At 35.2% G+C, this 20,270-nt stretch overlaps 1 protein-coding gene across 7 annotated transcripts in view; it reads left to right on the plus strand.

Moving 5' to 3' along the window:
- The window catches only part of BIRC6 (baculoviral IAP repeat containing 6), a 174,718-nt gene that overhangs the window by 61,530 nt on the left and 92,918 nt on the right, over positions 1 to 20,270 (plus strand). For 4 of the 7 annotated variants that reach the window (XM_084512715.1, XM_084512709.1, XM_084512713.1 and 1 more), the window contains exons 28-43: positions 10 to 218; positions 508 to 854; positions 1,827 to 2,046; positions 3,000 to 3,133; positions 5,469 to 5,606; positions 6,361 to 6,503; positions 7,084 to 7,215; positions 9,142 to 9,357; positions 12,467 to 12,650; positions 13,097 to 13,252; positions 13,627 to 13,760; positions 15,030 to 15,183; positions 15,836 to 15,952; positions 16,728 to 16,882; positions 18,063 to 18,189; positions 18,990 to 19,100. In XM_084512715.1, the coding sequence (XP_084368841.1) occupies positions 10 to 218; positions 508 to 854; positions 1,827 to 2,046; positions 3,000 to 3,133; positions 5,469 to 5,606; positions 6,361 to 6,503; positions 7,084 to 7,215; positions 9,142 to 9,357; positions 12,467 to 12,650; positions 13,097 to 13,252; positions 13,627 to 13,760; positions 15,030 to 15,183; positions 15,836 to 15,952; positions 16,728 to 16,882; positions 18,063 to 18,189; positions 18,990 to 19,100 (2,677 nt within the window). The remainder of the gene's footprint in view (positions 1 to 9; positions 219 to 507; positions 855 to 1,826; positions 2,047 to 2,999; positions 3,134 to 5,468; positions 5,607 to 6,360; positions 6,504 to 7,083; positions 7,216 to 9,141; positions 9,358 to 12,466; positions 12,651 to 13,096; positions 13,253 to 13,626; positions 13,761 to 15,029; positions 15,184 to 15,835; positions 15,953 to 16,727; positions 16,883 to 18,062; positions 18,190 to 18,989; positions 19,101 to 20,270) is intronic. The other 3 variants (XM_084512711.1, XM_084512712.1, XM_084512714.1) reach the window with 2 other exon arrangements.

Consider the following 20,270-nt stretch of genomic DNA (forward strand, 5'->3'; position numbering starts at 1 on the left):
CTCTTTCAGATCACTGTTATTGGTCGATACGGTAGCACAAATGCCAGAGCAAAAATTCCATTGGGATTTTATTATGGCCATACCTATATCCTGCCCTTTGAAAATGAGTTGAAACTAATGCATGATCCCCTCAGAGGAGAAGGTGAAGCTGCAAATCAGCCAGAAATTGACCAACATTTAGCAATGATGGTTGCGCTGCAAGAAGACATACAGTGCAGGTGGGGAAAAAAAAAGCATATTTACTAGTTATTTTAACTTACAACACTGGAATATCAGAAGTTTTTTTTCACAAGTATTCTTTCTTCCTGTGCTGTTATTCAGATAAAATTGTTGAGTTGTTACAGTGAGCATCGTCATACAATTAACAAAGACTACTCTGTATTTTGTTTATATTTGTTTCAGTAATGCATTCAAAATGGACCAGAAGTCATCTTCTGGCAAGGTGACTGTCAAATGTATTGCTGTTTACTAATGCCTATTATATTGTGTTGGGATGTTTCCTTTTAGGTACAACTTGGCCTGCCATCGGTTAGAAATCCTTTTGCAGAGTATTGATCTGCCACCACTCAATAGCGCTAACAATGCCCAGTACTTTTTACGAAAGCCAGACAAGGCAGTAGAAGAGGACAGTAGAGTATTTTCTGCTTACCAGGACTGCATTCAGCTACAGCTTCAACTCAATTTGGCTCACCATGCTGTTCAGAGGCTCAGAGTAGCTTTAGGTGCAACCAGGAAAACGTTGAAGGAACAATCTGATCCAAAAGAGCTGATTCAGATGTCATCTACAGAGCAGTTGCGCACCATCATTAGATACTTACTGGATACTTTACTTAGTTTGCTTCATTCTTCCAATGGTTAGTATTTTTTCAGGTTTCAAAGCTTTTGTCATGTTTGTGGAAACAATTTGTTTTTTCTTTTGCTTTATCTGTACATTCCCACTATAAAGCTTTTAAACTGTATTGTTATGTTTTACTATGAGTTTAGCAGCTGGTAATATGCAGTGTACAGCTTGACCAATTGCACCAAGCTGACCTAACCACTTATTACTTCAAAATAAGGATGGGACAGGGTATCAAGTTCCTTCTGCCTTTTCTATACTCCTAGCTGCATTTTCCTTTGTTCAGAAACCATTTGATTGTGATACCATCTTGTGGGCTGATTCAGTTTGTTGAATATTGTGCCCAGGCACAATATTCATGTAGATAGAATGAGCTTGTGGAAGATCCCGGAACCAGATTAGGCAGTTAAGAGTGGGGAACAGAAGCAGAGACAACTGCTGTGGGAAAAAAATCATAAAATCATTATCTGTGCTCAGTTCTTGATTTTTAATATTTAGATATCCAGTAAGGATTTTTATTTCCTAAACTGGCCATTGAAGGTGTTCCTGGAGAATCAAAATTGAAGTCTGAGTAGGAATGGTGAAATAAAAAAAAAAAAAAAAAAAAAAAAAAAGTATTTAAAAATAGTAATTGGGGAACATTGTTCTCTAAATAGACATTTGTGTCTGTCTTGTAATTTTCTGTGCCAGTTTGTTGTTAAGCATAATGATGGTTTGGTTTTGGCTTTGCGTAGATTCCATGGAGGTATTTGAGGCACTGCCATAAAATTGATATGGTTTTGACCAAACAGACTGATCTTTATGGGTTACCTGCAAATTACAATCTCCCTATCTGGTCCTCTTTCTTCCTGCTTTCCCATGTGAATTAGTCTAATCATAGTAGTTTTAAAAACTTCCTAAAAACTTTTTCTTGTCTTGAAGCCAATGTAGTTATAATAGCATCATTCTCTCTCCTTAAACACGGTTGCTTATTCTCTTTTATTAAAAGGACACTCTGTTCCTGTGGTTCTTCAAAGTACTTTTCATGCTCAAGCTTGTGAAGAATTATTTAAACACCTGTGTATCAGTGGAACCCCCAAAATACGTTTGCATACTGGCCTTCTGCTTGTTCAGCTTTGTGGAGGAGAAAGGTGGTGGGGTCAGTTTCTCTCGAACGTATTGCAGGAATTATACAATTCAGAGCAACTTCTCATATTCCCTCAAGACAGGTAAGGTATAAGCTTATATTGATATGTCACCTGTGAATCACTTGTAAATAATTCCATGGTTCGTAACTTAGTATTTCAATTGGCAAAAATGTGGCTAAATAATACTTATCTGTTTATTCCACTGATGTAAGAAATAGTTCCAAAAAAAGCACTGCAAATGACAAATGTCTGTTTGTAGTTATGTTTTTTTTGCATGTATTTGGTACTTGCACCACAATAAGTTGCTCTTTTCCTCACTTAAAAGTGAATAGGAAGACATTTCTGGTGCTCTTCACATACCTAGCAGGATTGCTTTCCAGTGTCAAAAATTGTCTTCTGCTTTAACGGGCTTAAATACACAGAGCCATTCTAATGCATTTGGAAGTAGGAATGAGACTGAAAAGCACACTACTTGCATCTAATATAGAAGTCGTCTTTGAGATATGAGCAAACAAGCATAGAGCTGATTACTAGATGTTGGGATGTGTTGATCATTTCAGATTATTGCATGAGATCCTTGATATTCTAAACATCCCTCTGTTATTTTAATCTAACATATTTGCTGTTCTGTGGCTTTCTGCCTTCTTTGGACTGTAACATTTACATTGTCATACTTCTAAATGGATTAATGCAGTGTTACGAGAGTACATGTATTGAATTCTCTACTCCTGCTATTCAGCATATCATATGTAATAGGAAATAAAACAGATGAGCACTTGTTTCAGGTGTACAGAATGGGATGTTCTGCAAGTAACTACTGACCTCTTCAGGGTAAAAGAGAAAACATAACAAAATACTGCACTACCTCTGTGACAACAGATCTTGAAATCTAGTCCACTTGCTGGGCCAAAGTGCTGGTTTCTGTAGCAATCTGCTTGAAGGCCTAGGGGAATATGGTTCTAGAAGGGGTGTTTCATAATATTACTGAAACTGAAAAGAAAATGAAATCTTAAACATTTAAATTTTATTTTTAGGGTCTTCATGTTGCTTTCTTGCATTGGCCAAAGATCGCTTAGCAACAGTGGTGTTTTAGAAAGTTTACTCAATCTCCTGGATAACCTGCTTTCACCACTGCAACCTCATTTACCTGTGCACAGAAGAACTGAAGGTAGGCCTCTAGTTTGGGAAACTGTAGTTTCATATTAATTATAAGATAGAAAACTGGATAGAAAAATAGCTCACAGTTTTTGGTGTATTAAAAAAAGAGATTGGATTTGTTTATTATATTTTTGAAACACAGATGTCTTTTAAAATATGCTCAAATTTCTTGTTCTTTAGGTGCTAAGAGATACTGTTTTCCCTTGATTAAATGTGAACAAAGTCTATTTGGTTGCTTTCAATTCAGCTAGGTAGCTTTAAGGTTTCAGCCAAGTGGGAGGAACATCCAAGGTGTAGACAGCTCTAATGACTCCAGCGAATGACTTCGGAATTTAGTATTTTGGAAAGAAGCGTCTGGTTTTGCTCATAAGACCCTTTCTAAGTTTCAGCTTTTGTAGTGAAATGCAGCTATGAAGACAAATTTGAAACCATACATATGGTTTCTGCGAACTACATTTTTTTTGTTGTTGTTGTTGTAACCACAAGAAATGTACATTTTCTTAACACTTAAAAAATATACATATATACTGACATTATATTCTCCAAACTTGATTTTTTGGAGTGTTTTCTTAACCACCTGAAGTTTGAAGAAAATGCTTGATCAAATTCTACGTCATCAGTTCTGTACATGTAGCAGAACATTGTAGAAGATATGCTACTTGAAATTCGTAGCATTATAAAGTTGGTACATGCCAGCTGAGACTCTGTCCTTACTTTTTATCTTGTCTCCTGACGTAAACAAGCCTCAGGCTGGTGTCAGAAGCTGTCCTATTGCTTCCCCTTGGTTCTACCATGTACTTTCTCTATCTTGGCCATATCCTGCTATAGTCTCATAATGAGTCTGAGGCAAATCCAAGCTTACATCTCCTCTACCTCTGTTTGCACTCTCCCCACAGCTGCCAATTCCTTTCATAGCTCTTGCCTTACTAGTTGTCCTCACGGAGGACTTTAGGAAGCAGGAGAAGTAACTGATACTTCAGAGCTTTATTTGCTGGTCTTCCAGCTTCCTTCCTCCTGGACAGTACAGGTGAGTACTAGGGCACGATTATGTGTGATGGAAGCATCAGGTATGGCAGAAGAAAACCCTATTTGAGAACTACCACACATAATAAGGGCAAAGGGGTGAGAACTTACTGGGGATAAAGTCAGATAACAAAAATCAGAGCAAGAAGTGAGCATTATGAATAGAGAGAATTTAGAGAACTTGAGACAGAAGTGGGATATGGAATTCAGTCTGCAGTTGCTGTTGAGGTCATGTTATGGGAAGGCTGCCCCCTGAGTTCCACTGCCCCCCTGAGGTGGGCTGTTTTTGGCCAGCATGGATAGGACACTGGAGTAAACAGTCAGGGCCTACATCGTCTTGCTTGGGCTGCCAGCAACTAGGTGTGATTTTGGACAAGTTGTTTTTATGCCTTAGTTTTCTTCTTTGAGTGGAAATTAATAATCATTTGAGTTGACCAAAGCTTTTTTGAGGTCAGTGGATGAAAAGTATAGTGTAGTTAAACATGGCTCGGCGCTGTGTACAGATATGAAAATGGGTATGTAACCTCTAGTACTGTTGAGTTTGCTCTATTGATGCTACATGAAAGAATGCAATTTGCTTAATGACAGTGTTCCAGTGGTCATTAATTGTAGGTTTCTGGTCCGTATTGAGTACTCATAAGTTCACTTCAGAAACGTTCATTTAATCATGCACACACAAATTTTTCTTGCATGATGTATAAGATACATTTTTTTTTTCTTCTCTCTGTACAAAACCACTGAATTTGAAGTGTGAGACTGAAATAGGCTGTAACTAACTATTAGTGCCACCAGTATGGTTCATCTAATCTGAACTCAATCTTGGCTTTCCCGAAATTTGTTTGAATGGCTACATGAAAATACACTATAAAGGAGTAATAATGAAGCTATTTGAGTTCAAGGCTTGTTGGAGCCTTGGGTGATGGGAGGAGTTTCATGCTATGGATTAAGTCACATCTAATTTCTGTGCTTTTATGCAAGCAGTTGTCATTCTGCATTTGATATTTAGGAAATTCAGGCATACAATTTTAGTCTTCTTTTTAAATGCCACTTGGTTTCTACCTGTAACAGCAGAGGTGAAACTTTTTACTTCTGACTTGATCAGCCTAGAAGAACTGTGACACTTGCTTTTCTGCCGCAAGGCTACACCAAATGTTTGATTTCTTGTCATATTTATGAGTGATCAGAGTTTTATCCTTGTTTAAAAAAAGGCATCTTTGTGGCCTAGTGAAATTTGTGCCGTGTAATTCCTGTCATGATTTTTTTTTTTATATTCTTATGGCTTCCAAACTTTATTAAGGCACTCAAATCTATTTCTTTTTAAGGAGTGTTAGACATTCCCATGATCAGCTGGGTTGTAATGCTGGTGTCCAGACTACTGGATTATGTAGCTACTGTTGAAGATGAAGCAGCCACAGCCAAGAAACCTTTGAATGGAAAAGAGAGGGAACGTTTTTTGACAGGTAGGCAATGCTTATTTTTAATTAAATATCAAAGCTTGTTTCTGTGACTGTTTTGGAGGTGTTCAAATACTTAAAATATATTTTGAGCTCATTTAAAAAAATGAGATTTTTAAAGCAAATATTGTGATTGTTTTATTTACACTGTCGTTTGTTTCTTCACCTGCTTTTTTCCTTAGAAATATGTCTCTCTTTTTTTAAGGGATAATTACAAATTTGATTTGATTTTGTGAAATATCTGTATATTATTCTGTGACTCCTGTACCAGGCAGTTGAGAGTATACCACGTTGAGACCCTATTTGTATTGTGAGGAATGGCATTAGTATGACTTTGTTACCTGTTCTGGTGTTTGTTGTGGTATATGTACCTTTAAATGCATAGTTTTTTTTTAGTAGTGGTTTTATTTTTTTTGAGTGGGATAGCTATTATTTATTTGAACAGCTTTTCTAAAAATCAAAACTGGAAAGCTTTTGTGTTACCAAGGCTGTTCGGGCATTTTTAGTTAGGACGGTCTTTCTTATCTTCTTATGTTTTAAAAATAACAAAAGTAAACATTTTAAAATTACACAGAAATATTACCATCTGTAATTACAGTTGCATTTCACTAAGAGAATTTTATTTGGCTTGTTTCTTTAATATTTATTGTATAGAGATGCCAACCCTTGCCATATAAATGCTCATCTCTAGAGTTAAATGAGTTTTAACAATACTGATCACTATCTTTTTTTTTTTCCTTTTTTTTTTTTTTTCCATTAGGAAACCAGTGGAGTTTTATAAATAATAGCCTTCACACTCAGAGTCTGAGCAGATCTACTAAAGGCAACAGTAGCCTGGATAGACTGTATTCCCGAAAGATTAGAAAACAGCTTGTGCATCATAAACAGGTGACTTCTGGCACGGTAGTGGCTATTTTCACAGATAAGTCTGTATAGCTTGTCTCATTTTCTGAGAGAACAGCTTTGGCATTGGGACTCATTCAGCCTTGCTTTTGCATAGTCTTGATTCTGGAGCTAAAGGCTGCCTATCTTCTTTGATATTTGTCTCAAACTGTGGGGCATGGCATCTGCTGAAAGAACAAATGTTGGAATGTACTGTTGCGTTCTGTGACCCATATTGGATAATAAATAAAATTTACTTTTTAGGTAGGTCTGGGTACATCAGAGTGCAAGCTCCTAAGCTGTGAATTAACAATTGTCAATGCTTAAGACAGCAATTTCATTTCTAAATGCAACCATGCTGGTTTCATGACCCTGGGCATGTATGTCTTGAGCTCCTTTAAAATTATTTTTTTCTTAAACTTCATCTGTTCTGTGTCTGCTAGTGGCCCCTAAAGGTGTCTCAGTTAAAGATGTATGTAAAGTATCCTTAAAAGGCTCAAGTTACAGTTTGAACTGAAGATTACTATCATATGAAAATACTGATCCTTTTAACATCTTATTGCTTAAATTTTCATTTTTTCCTATTAACATTTTCTTTTAGCAACTTAACTTATTAAAAGCAAAGCAGAAGGCTTTGGTGGAACAGATGGAAAAAGAGAAAATACAAAGCAACAAAGGATCATCATACAAACTTTTAGTAGAACAGGCAAAACTAAAGCAGGCTACTTCAAAGGTATGATGCTCTGAAACTGTAATTGACTTCCTGTCCTATGTGTGAAAAGATCCATTCCTGCAAAGTCATTTTTGTCCTATGTTGACCTTACTTTTAGAAAGTGTTTCATGGCTGCTATCAAGGATATTCTGAGGTTGAATACAGCAGCCATGTGGAAATTTCTTGCATTGGGAAAAATATTTACCCTTCCACAGGGATTTTTTCTTTTTCTTTTTTTTTTTTTTTTTTAAGGTGGTCATAGCCAAAATGACCAGTAATCCTGCAGCTTTGGGAATGCTAGTCCTATCTTTAAACTTTAGATAACGTAAACCAATAGAAATGTAAATTAATATTTTATACAGCTAACTTTTATATGTGGTACTCTTCCAGATGCTGTTCTGGTTGAGTAATGAGAAAATAATCCTGCCATCTGAGTGACTCCCCAGACTAAGAAGTACAACTTTTGAGAATGTTTTCTGAGCTTCCTAAAAGTATTTATCATGTAGATTCTGGCTCCAGACTTACCTGAGAGTGGGTATCATAGTAAAAGAACTATTTTGACCATGAGACAAGGTGCAGAAATTCAGGGATCTCTGGAGATGGCAGCATGGACATATCAAGGAATACAAAAAACATGCAAATCTTTCTAGCTACCAAAATTAAGTATTTCCTTAAATATTTCTTGGGTAGTTCCAGCAGTACTAATGTCTTTTTGAATGACTGAGAGTAGGACTGTGGAATGACATAATAGAATAGTGGGCCTTAAAGGCATTCTGAAGAAAAATCTTACAGAAATTTCCAGTAACTGTGAAAAAGCAACCTAGAAGTTTAAGCACTCGTATAAAAGTAAAGCCCTAAGTTTTCACCAACTCTGCTTGTCATGAGCTGTTCTTTCCTGTTCTATCTTCTGCTTTATTCCAGCAGGTTATACGGGGCTGCTATTTCAACAGCTCTGCTCCAGCAGTGGCCCCCTTGAGACATCTTTTAATGACTCACTGGCTGAAATATGCTGTCCAGCTATTTAAGTTTCACTTTATAGCAACCTCGTTGCATCCAAAAATGCATGTTGAACTAAAGAGTTACCCCTTGAAATTTCTTAACATCTAGTTACGGTATTACTGTATGCTGGATAGTTGCATTTCATGCATTTTTTACTATTTTGCCTACTAATCACTTCCAGTTATGACATGGTGTGAGTAACCTAAAACATCTATTGCATTTTGGAGAAAGCTGAAACCTTTGTCTTGGTAAATAGTTTTTTTTTCTCTGGTCTATTTCAGTATCTAGTACTTAAGTGAGATTGTAAGAGGCCTTTGCATTATCTAATTTTATGCTGCTTTTGTAGCTGATGCAGTGAACTTCTGGAGTGTCCTAGGTGGGCACTAAGATTAATAAAAGCACCTTCTTTCCTCTACTGGATTTATAAACCCTCAGTCACACAGGTTGTAGTTATAGCCCTGATCAGGTATTGGGTTAGCTCGATTTATGGTGTTTGTTGGATGCTTTATATCTTGTAAGTATTGAAAATGTTAAAAATTGCTGATGATTTATCTAATGTGAAGAACCTAAAGACAGCATTCTTGTAGGGATAAATTTCCATATTAGCTATTTCTGTCTGCCGTTCACTTCATGCTAACAGTAGTTTTATATGCAGGTGTGGAAACAAGAAAGGAACTTCTAAAATACGTATTCTTGATGTGTTTTATGGCAAACATAAAGGCTTAATTGGCACTTGTGTGGAACTGAATAACCTGGTTATTGCTCTGTCACCTGAGACAACATTCTGCCAAAACAAATTTCTGCCAGTAAAACCTTAATTCCATTCCAGATTCGCATATATACTTAGACTCTCCTTTACTGTTATTGCTGCCTCAGATTTTTGCTGGGAGAAGATCCAGAGCTTAGTCTTAAAATGTGTAACTGCTGTTTCAAATTTAATTTCTACAGCACTTCAAGGATTTAATACGTTTACGTCGGACTGCAGAATGGCCTCGTTCTACTTTGGATACTGAAGTATCAACAACAAAAGAAACTCCAGAAATTGAACCACTTCCCTTTACACTGGCACATGAACGTTGTATTTCTGTAGTGCAGAAGCTGGCACTCTTTCTCCTGTCCATGGATTTTACTTGTCATGCAGATTTACTTCTGTTTGTTTGTAAGGTAAACAGACCATGGAATATCATTCTAAAGTTGCAGTGGAAACCACATTTCTGTCACTGCTTTTTTGCTTGCTAGCTGGTAAAAAAAAAATCAGCTGTAGCAGTGAAATTTGTGGTGAGGTAGTTTTTTCCTGATCTGTCACTTTTTGTGTAATTTACAAAATGCTGGCTTCAAAATGGCCTAAAAAGACTAACTTTAAAAAAAATATTTTCATGTAAGTATATTTATAAAGTTCTAACATTTCAACCTAGTAAAAATATCTGATTTCTTTGTTAAAAAAATCACGGAAATGAAAACTATTACTTATCTTCATGGTATTAAAATTGAATAAGCAGCAAGTATGTAACCATCTTGTTAGCACTCCATTAGTTAGTTGTGTTTTCCTTTAGCCTGAATTCAGGATTTTGAGTCTATATAGCAGTTGATAGTTGTGGGAATTTTTCTATACAGTTTGGGGACAATTCTTTCTGCTTATTTATAATGATTTTGCATGAAGTTGTCTGTAAGAACACACTTGCAACTTTGACTTCAGTTGTAGAAACATGTCATTTCTGAGGGATGTCTAAAAATCTTTATTGTAACTTCCAGTAAGGAAATTAGCATTGTTTTTAAAGTGTACTGTGAATGATGGGGATCTTTAAGTGAAGCTTCTTATGTACTACATTTGTTTCCTGCTTGTTTCTTGATACTTTCCAAGGGTTTTCTGGGATTTTATAATCCTAGATTGGGGTTGACATAAGTATATAAAATTTTGTGTTATGTCTTACTAGTTGGATGTGCATACATGGCACCCTTTTTTTTTTCCTTCTGAAAAACAAATGCAATTAGTCAGGTCTTGGCGAAAATTCTTTTCTCTCTTACTGGATTATCAATAGTAACTATGACAGAATATCTGTCCAGACCAGTGGTCTTTCTATCTTCATTTATGGATCTCAGCTTTTAGGTAGCAGTATGCAAAATCTTTTTTTTTTTTTTTTTTTTTTCAAATTCAGAGAAATTAAACATGGTCTGTGAGCTGGATTTCTTGTGCATTGCTTTTTGAAATGTGCAGCCCTCCAGTTTTCTTCAATTCTCCTTCCATCTGGAGAGGGAACTTGAGCAATGTTTGCTCGTATTGCTCTTTTTACAGTCTCATCTTCTCTATTGTGTATGTTTCCACTAACGTGAGTCAATTATTCAGATTTTGGTATTCAGAAGGCTGATTTAACTCTTGCAAACACATTTTTCAAGAGAAAATGAAAGCAAAAAGTTTGTATACACTTTTGGGGGTTGCTTTTTTTTTTTTTTAAATCCTCTTCAGCCTCAAGAAAAAAAATCCTGGCTGGTTTAAAGAATTAACTCTATAACTTACCTCCTGCTACCTTTTAGGAGATGGTTTAGAGTATGGTTGTCACAGGGTAAATGTCCTACAGACTGGTTATCATAGGGTAAATTTCCTAATGAAAAAGCTAAAAATAAATAAATAATAATAATATTAAAAAAATAGGTGGTTCTGGGACTTGGCCTAGAATCTTAGAACTAAAAGGCAACTGACTTTGGATCACAATTCCAAGGTGAAGAAATATGAGCTTTTTCTTAATCTTTTTTGAATGTAACATGAGGATGATGTTGGTCAAATAACCAAAAGTCAAGTCTGCTTTCCACCATTTGTCCATAAAATCTGTTACTGTGGAATGGAAAGCTCCTTTTTTTAAAAAAAAAAATCTTTTTAGCAAACCCAGATATTGCCTCTTATAGACAAGAGTCCTGGTGAACACGTTGGCCTCTGTTGTGAAATGGGAGGTCTATGCAGACAATTCTTTCTTACCACATGCAGTTACTGAGGCCAAACTCCAGTTTATTCATGAATTAATAAAAAATAGGTTGTAATAAGTAAGAAGAAGTTGTGGTCAGTTAAATGTCACATTCTATATCCAGTTCAATCCTGTAGCAGTGTAATTACTACTTTGTTTTTTTAAGTGTAATTGGCGTTTCCCTTTTCCCAGAGCAGGAGCTGTGCCTGACATACTAGGAGCTGGGTGTTTACTCCTTAGTACTGCAATTGCCAGGCTTCAGAATTGTCCAAATGCACTACAACAGCAAAGATGTTGCACCAAGGGAAGGAACATTGAAAGGACTTAATAATTCCACTCAGCTCTGTCATCAATTTTGAGAGTTATTTCTGATGACCCTGTTCAGCACTCTTATAAACGACTATATTTTTGACCATAACCTTTACCAAGAAGATTCTCGGAACTTGTATCTGAAATTAGATAAATGCTACTTATTTTTAAAGTGAAAATGATCTTAATTTGTAGTTATTTCAGACTGCCAGGCAACTTTGCCTAGTTTATTACAGCACTCTGAACTTAATACAGTAATTGTGAATTTGGACTCCGTGACAAGGCAGCTACTGCCTGATTTACTTTGGCTACAGGCTTTTTTTCTTTTTTATGTATTATGTCCAAGAAATTTTGAGTTTTATTGTTGTTGTTTGTGTAAGGCTTAGTGTGTAGGATTTTCCTTTATAAAGAAGATTTTATTGTGCTATTTAGTGTGCTATTTAGTGTGCTCTTCAGAACTGTTTTCATGCAGATATGAGCATTTATAGATGATCCATGACCTTAATAGGTAACCTTTTTAAATATGCTTGACTTACCTCTTGGCACTTAAGCAATGAAGTAGTAGTCCAGTTCCATTTTTCATTCCAAAATTGCTCAATCTTCAAAGATTGAGCAAGGCATTTTTAAGGTTATTTAGAGATATTTTTGTAGCTTTACATTGCTACACTAACACTCTGGAGATCAATTTTTAGGACTTTAAAAAAAAAAAAAAAAAAAAAGTTGTTGAGCTACACAGTGTGGGAGAATCGGGATTACAGTGTTTTACTCTGAGTCAGAAAAGATGGGCACTTTCATTGATGGATAGTGAAAATTTCAAATAATAAAGTGGAGAGGTGAATTTCATGGACAAATTGTGGTCCCTGAGTTCATCATATGGCAGGAAGACTGGTGCTTTATCAGTTGGAGTGTAGTTGTAGGGATAATTGAAAATTTTGTCTTGATTTTAATTGCTTCGTTCTTGGGATATGGGGGAGAATTGATGTAATTATATTTTCATATTTTTATAGGTTCTTGCTAGAATTGCAAATGCTACAAGACCAACGATTCATTTATGTGAGATTGTAAACGAAACTCAGTTGGAAAGATTATTGCTGCTTCTCGTTGGAACTGACTTTAACAGGGGAGACATCTCTTGGGGAGGAGCATGGGCTCAGTATTCTCTGACGTGCATGCTGCAGGATATTCTAGCAGGTTTGTTTTAAGTTCATATTCTTCGGTATGTAGCTTACACTGAAAACTGACTTTCTTCATAGCTTTTTTTTAATTTTATTATTATTTTGTTAGAATCTGCTGACTCTTAAGATAGTGAGGGAAAAAACGTATGATTCACAAGCAAATTGAGATGAGATTGTCATAAATAGAATTTAAAATCTTTTGATTATCAGTCAATCCTGAATAAATGACTTCTGCACTGAAAAGTAAAGTGTGCGTGTGTGTGTATACACGTTGTATACGTGTGTGTGTGTGTGTGACCCCAATTATTTGAAAATTATCCAGAACTCGTCCCTTTTGAAGAAGTAGCTCTTGGAGAATTTAGTTAGATGAAGAAAAACAGATAATTGGCCTAGATGTAGAGACGTTAATTTGTAATGGGAATGGAGTTTGAAATTGAGTTGTCTGCTTAATGTCATGCATAGGAGAGCTGTTGGCACCTATAGCAGCTGAAGCTATGGAAGAAGGTGCTTTAGGAGAAGATGCTGGAGCTTCAGCTGGGGATTCTGATGACTCTCTTCAGCAATCCACAGTTCAATTAGTGGAAACAATAGATGAACCTTTGACACATGACATCACAGGTACATTAGTCGATAATCTTGAAGTATATATGCATACTGAAAAGTTTTTTTTTGTTTGTGTTTTTTTTTTTAAAAAAAAAAAAAAGCTTTGCTGTTACTTATCTGTCAAAATATTAGTAAGTAATTTTTGATGAAATAATTAATTTCTGAAAACAAAGGCAAAATATGAACAGTTCTTCAACTGATATCTCTGATTAGTAAAAAGTGGTTGTTATTCTGAATATTTAAGAAAAGGCAGGTTTGATGTACGCATTAAAATTTTCCACTAAGAGCTATGAGTATTAAAAGCCTTAGTATTACCCATAAAGTATATGATATATCCCTGTTTCATAATTGGTACTTGGTAGTATTAAAACCATTTTAATCATTCAAAGGTGCTCCACCTCTATCATCTTTGGAAAAAGATAAAGACATTGACCTTGAATTACTGCAAGACCTGATGGAAGTTGATATTGATCCTCTGGATATTGATTTGGAAAAAGATCCCCTTGCAGCCAAAGTTTTCAAGGTATGATGCACTTGAGTTTTCAGGGTAGCCCTTACATGTGAAATAGTAAAAATCTTTCTCTTCTTCAGTTATGGTATTTGATCTCTCAGACCTGTTCTCACCTTTTTGTAAAGGCTTAATATTAGAATGATAGGAAAGAATGTAGGGATTGTGTTCACATCTCAGATATCCATATCTCTGTTTACCACACAATATTTTCCATGAAGATATCCATATAAACAGTATGCTTTGAGTTTAATCATAATTTCGTAATAATATGTTGAGCCTTTTCTCTGTGTCGAATAGGATGAAATTCTCATTTTGGGGTTTTCCTACCCCCTCAGTATTGACCTTAATACAAATGAGGCTGAAAGTTTTTTTCTAAATTGTTTTTCTTTCTACTTGATCGGACAGTACTATATTTTCTTACATTTTTCTATATCCTGTTGTGTCCTTGCACTGATTAGCTCTTGCTTAAAGACTTTTTTCCTTCAAATCTCACCCAGCCAAATTATTCCACCCACTCCTTATTTATTTTTTTTATTGTCTCCCTCCTTTATTGTACTATAATGGAATTTGGCATTTTCCCCAGTTCACTTCATCCATGGGTATATTCATGATCTTATTGCCCAATTGTCCTTCAGAATACAGCCAGAAAAATTCTTCTTCATTCTTAATATTTCTTAAAATCTGTTTCTGCTTTGTTGTTTCTGTGAACTGGTAATTGATACAGGATCTTCACATTAAAAAGATGCATATATAACATGCTTTTAAACACTCTTATATTACTATTTTTTATTATGATGCATGTGCTTTTTTAGTGTCTTTAATTATGACACTTGAGTAGATATTGTTCAAGTCTTTATTTTACAGAACCCAGTATAAATAATGACAGCCTCACCGAGGCCTCAAGGTACTTTAATAGTACTGTTATACTTGTAATGTATTCTGTCTTGATAAATAACATCTCAAAATATCTGTGTGAATTTGGAAGTGGAGCATCACAGGATTGTAGATGTGTGAGTAAATCCTGTTGATAACATTTTCAAACTGTTTCCCTCAATCTTTGAGACAGATAAATAAATTGCTGGATTTTGACAGTCACTAAGGATACAGTAGTTTATACTGCAACAAGAAATAAAAATTTCTAAAGTTATTACATCCGATATTCTGGGTTTTTTTTGTTGTTGTTTTGTTTTTTGGAACGACTATATTTGTTTTTATTAAAAAATATTTCTGCACTTGGGCAGTCTAAATAGTTGCTGATGTTTTCTTGTTTTGTTTTTTAAGCCTATAAGCAGTACATGGTATGATTACTGGGGTGCTGATTATGGTACCTACAATTACAATCCTTACATTGGAGGCGTTGGAATTCCAGTTGCAAAACCACCAGTAACTACAGAGAAAAATGGATCACAAACTGTGAGCGTATCGGTCTCTCAAGGTGAGCAATGAACTGTTCTCTCATACTGTATGCCACACTTCAGCCTGAAAGAATTAAATTTCCTATATGCCACATTTTTTCTGTGATAACTGAGAAAAATATTTCCTGAGGTTTTTATTTAAAATACAGCAGAGAATCTTATATTCTAAAATTTTTGAACATGCCCTTATGGTCAGTTAAAAATTACTCTTTTATTCTAGGTTCTTACAAATTTTGGAATCTCTTTTCTAGTTGGCTGATATTTTGTATAGTTGGCCCTACCCAATGGAATAAATCCATGCCACGCTTTTTTTTTGGTTCTTCTTTGAGAACAATTACTTCACAGAAAAACATAGGCTTAAACATATAGATTCAGTTGTATGTGATAGTAAGATGACTGTGAGAGGAAATCTGTGTGTTTCATGAGAAAATTGTGATTTTATTAATTATATACTTCATGTTCATAAGAATCTTATGTTCAGTTCAGAGTGCAAGTTTCTATGTTCTGCTTGCATCATAGGTAAAAGTGAATCTTCCTATCAGTGATACTGAGATTTTTTTCTTCAGTTTAGTGTGGACTGTGCATCTGTACTGCTTGTACAGGATGTTAGACACACTAGCTATGCAAGTCTTTGATATAATTCAGTTTTACTCTGTTTATTGCCTTGTGTAGCTTTAGATGCACGTCTAGAAGTTGGACTTGAACAGCAGGCTGAGTTGATGCTGAAAATGATGTCCACCCTGGAGGCTGATTCCATTCTGCAAGCATTAACAAACACATCTCCTACATGTAACTATATATTGTCAAATAATTCTCTTCATATGATAACCATTTGAAATTTGTACTGTTTATTTTCTGCAGTCACTTAGCAGCTTAGAAAAAATTGTATTTCACTTGAATTTTCTTCTTAGGCTGAGCTTCAGAAATATTTTATTTGGACTTCTAAATTATGTGGATAAGTTATTCAAGATATTTTCTGAAATTGGTCAGATAGGCAGGATTCATTTTACAAGCCATAACAGTACAATGGAAAAATTGCTTTTATTTTCTGATCCAGGTGCAAGTAAACATTATTTCCTATTTTTGTGAAGCTTCATTATTTGTGAAATGTTAGCTGCTGTGTACTTGTTTCATCTATTCAGTGATGGAAGTGAAAATGCTTTTCAGTACTTCTCAAGTATTTTGAACTTGACTATACAGTAAACTTATGTTGTCAGAACACCCATGATGCTGATTTAGTGTTACCAGGAGACTTATAAAACGCACGTTTAGTAAAAACTGTTAAAAGTATGTTTCTTTGGGCTTGCTTTTCAAGCAGTTTTTGTGAAGATGATGTCTGACATTGAAGTAGGGCTTTCATGATAGGGTAGTCAGCAGTCCAGCTCATATGAACACCACATGGAAGATGTTGTTGTAATTTATAAAATAAGTGCATTTCCATTAAGTATAAAATATGAGGAAATAAGCATGAAATTTCATTTAGCAACTTGCCCAAAATAAGTGGGGGTTTGTAATTTTCTTTATGTATTTATTTATTGATGTTGTTTTTGTTTGATTGTTTTAGTAACCCAGTCTCCTAGCGGAACAGATGATTCATTGCTAAGGGGATTGCACACTGCTAACCAAAATGCCCAGTTGATTGTACAGTTGTCATCTATACCAATGCTGAGTGCATGCTTCAACAAACTCTTTTCCATGCTACAAGTCCACCATGTTCAGGTATAGAAGTATGAACTTTGAAATGTTTTGATAATATTTCTCTCTGAATTTGAAATTTGTTTTCCTATATTTCTTACTACTTAGAATTCAACTAACCTGTTAGGTTATGTGCTTTATTGCTAATGAAGTCCTGGACAGCAGTACTAATAATGTCATAGATAAGCTGCTGAAGGCTTTTAACGATTAGGGACTTTATTGTTAGAGTAGAAAAGTAGGAGTACATTTTTCATATTTAAAAACAAGTCAATAGGTTCACTAAAGGATGGCAATTACCTTACTGTTAGTGAAGAATGTCACGAAGTGTGCAGTTGCCGTTTATGGAGGTTTTCAAAATCCATCTGGATAAGCCCTCATGCAAACCAGTCTGATGTCTTTAGTTGGCCCTTCCCTGAGCACAGTGTTGTACTGCATAACCTCTAGAGGTCCCTTCTGACCTGAATCATCCTGTGATCCTAAATGTTAAAATGAGATGTGTGCTTTTTGAGAAGTCATTGATTTAATGCTGTTCTTGATAATATACAAGGGAACATGGTATGTTGTATGTAAGTGCTCAGGTACCTACCTACCTGTTTATATTTTAATTGGATGGCTGACTGCATCCTGCATCGTTCTTTACATGCCCTATCCAAAATGCAGTTTGTGAGGTAGAGGACTTTGATGTTTCCCCAGAATATACAAGTAGTTATTTTCCTCAAGGGAGTTACTCAGAGTAAGCATTTGTGTCTCTCTGATATTAAAGAATGTTTCCCAATAGTAAAATTGGCTTCTGTGAATACCTTTTGAATAATTTCAGTTGACTTTTAAATGTCACTTGCCTAAATTGAGACATCCCAAAAGCTTACATGCAGCCAGTATTTCAATAAAAAGATTTCACAGATAATAAGAAATACACAGATTTTTGAGCAGTGTGTACAACTTTGTATTTTTAAGAAAAACTTAACCATGTTTTGAAAGTCCATAACAAAAGCATAACAAAATAAGTTGCTAGTTATGATTAATTTTACTTGAATATTTTATTTATCAGAATCTTAAGATCAAGTAATGGAGTGTGTATTTGTGTTATCAGTGGAACAGGAACAGTTGAAAATGTAGATAAGGCTTTTTAAATGAAATTTTTTTTGCTCTGCAGTTCTGGAAAAAATTTGAATTTGGTCTGATTTTCTTTTTTTCCTTTTTGCAGCTTGAATCTCTCCTACAGTTATGGCTCACATTAAGCCTGAATTCCAGCTCCTCGGGAAGTAAAGATAGTGGCGCTGATATTTTCCTTTATAATGCTAATCGAATACCTGTAATTTCCTTGAATCAAGGTAAAATACATGAAATAGGGGAAATTCATTTTCAGGAGGGGTGAAATTATTGCCTATTGGTATTTTTGTCACGATCAGTGACAGAATGATTTCTGTGTTCTTATTAAAGAATTCCTGGTCTCGTTACCTTCTTGACATGAAAAATGTATCGCTTATATGCAACTGAGGGATGGTTCCTTGAATTTGAATAATCTCCTCATAAATTAAATTTTAAAAGTTGTGCTTCTTAATCATCATTACTCTCCAGAAGACTTTTTAAAACACCTCTTAGTCTAAGGTGAACTGTGCACCTGTGTGCATTTTTCTGACAAATTTCTTCTCCTGGTACACCATCCAATGAACTGTTTATTATTACTATCAGAGTAATATCTGATATTAGGGGTAGGCATTGAGATGTTGTTTTACTTTTTGACATCAGTCTACTGACCTGTCAAAAAGATGTCTAATTTTTTTTTTATAAAGTAATTTATATAGTTTTAAAAAAAAGCAACTGTGGTATCTTGTGGTGAGGGTCTAAAATATTAAGGCCTACTATAATGAACCGTTTGAATTCTGTGAAGACCTTTGAAATACAATATTTCTTTACATCATTTTTTCTGAGATGGCAGGTTTTGGCACTATAGACAGTTCTGTGGGCCTGTTGCTGTGAAGTGCTGGTGTAAGCTTCTTTTCCTAATTGCTTGGAACAGTAGTTGTCAAAACAAACTAAATAGAACAAACAAAAATACAGCAATCAAAATGAGAAATTTGTTTAAATACCCTGCAAATTAATGCTTAGTAAAACATGTTTTTGTTGACAGCTTCAGTAACTAGCTTCCTGTCAGTTCTGGCATGGTATCCTAACACCTTACTCCGGACATGGTGCCTTGTGCTTCATAGCCTAACTCTCATGACAAATATGCAGCTTAATGGTAAGTTGTGGGATTTTTTGTTGTTCATTTTTACAATGTGCAAATGAGTGTTGATTTCCATCTGAAAGATTACCAGAAATTTCCCTTTGTCACAGAAGTACTACTGCTGGTTCTTCCTCAAAGAGTTTAAAAAGAGTTTATCAAGTTGGCTCCATGGACTGCTTGTACCATGAAAAATGAAACCCTAGTGGTAAAAGAAAAGGCTGTTACAATTAAGTTAGCATTGTCTTCAAAAGGGATTTTTAGGCCTACCTAAAGATCTTTGGGAGGGAGCTTTGTATTAGGGGTGGAGGTAGCAGAGGGTGAGGATTAAGGTAGTGTAAGAAGTATTTGTTTTTCTGATGCAGTAGGAATTTTTCATAAATAAGCAGTGACTCAAGTCTGCATATGTTAAGCTACCTGAAGATAAGTCCCTAAAAGCCAGATCTATTCAGAATGAAATCCATCTATTTCATTTCACTTCCCTATGCACAATAGATTAACTTGCGTTCTCCATATTGCTCCATAACACAGTAGAAATAATCTCCCATTGTGGATGAGGTATTGCCACAAGTCAGGTAGAAATTAAAGGATGTTATTTTTGAATGAAGAATTTAAGCTTCTTAATGGCTTACTATCATATGACAGCTGTCATGAGGAATGTGTTTGTGGCCTTGTCCTCAAGACTAAAGAAGATACCAAGAATTAAGAACTTGGAGACTGGAATCTCTGAAACCCTTCATGTTAGGCCAAATGAGAGCTCTTTTAAATTGTTTTCATGCCAAGCATATGACTAGAGGCAATAATTATAGAAGAAATAAACCCAGAGTCATCTTAAAATCATACTTTTCTGAAACAATTTGCCATTCTCTGGTGACACAGCTACTCTCAACAGTTTTCCACAAAGCTGCTTCTGAATCTTTTTCCCTAAACACCATTTGAAACCATTGCCTTACGGGTGCATTTTTTTTCTTCAAATTTTACTGTTTGTCCTTTTTCTGTGATGTTATTGAGAGATCAGTCTCATGAAAATCTACTGAAACTTTTGCTACTAAATTAAATGTTGGTGCTGAGGACAGATTAATGGAAGACTTTGTTGATATTCACAAAATCTTGGTGTTTGAGAACAGGACGTGGTCTGATTTGTAGGGTAACAGTGCCTAACATGCATATGTATTTTCAACACCCTAA

Source organism: Aythya ferina, assembly GCF_964211825.1.
Source record: "Aythya ferina genome assembly, chromosome: 3".
NCBI classification, from domain to species: Eukaryota; Metazoa; Chordata; class Aves; order Anseriformes; family Anatidae; genus Aythya; species Aythya ferina.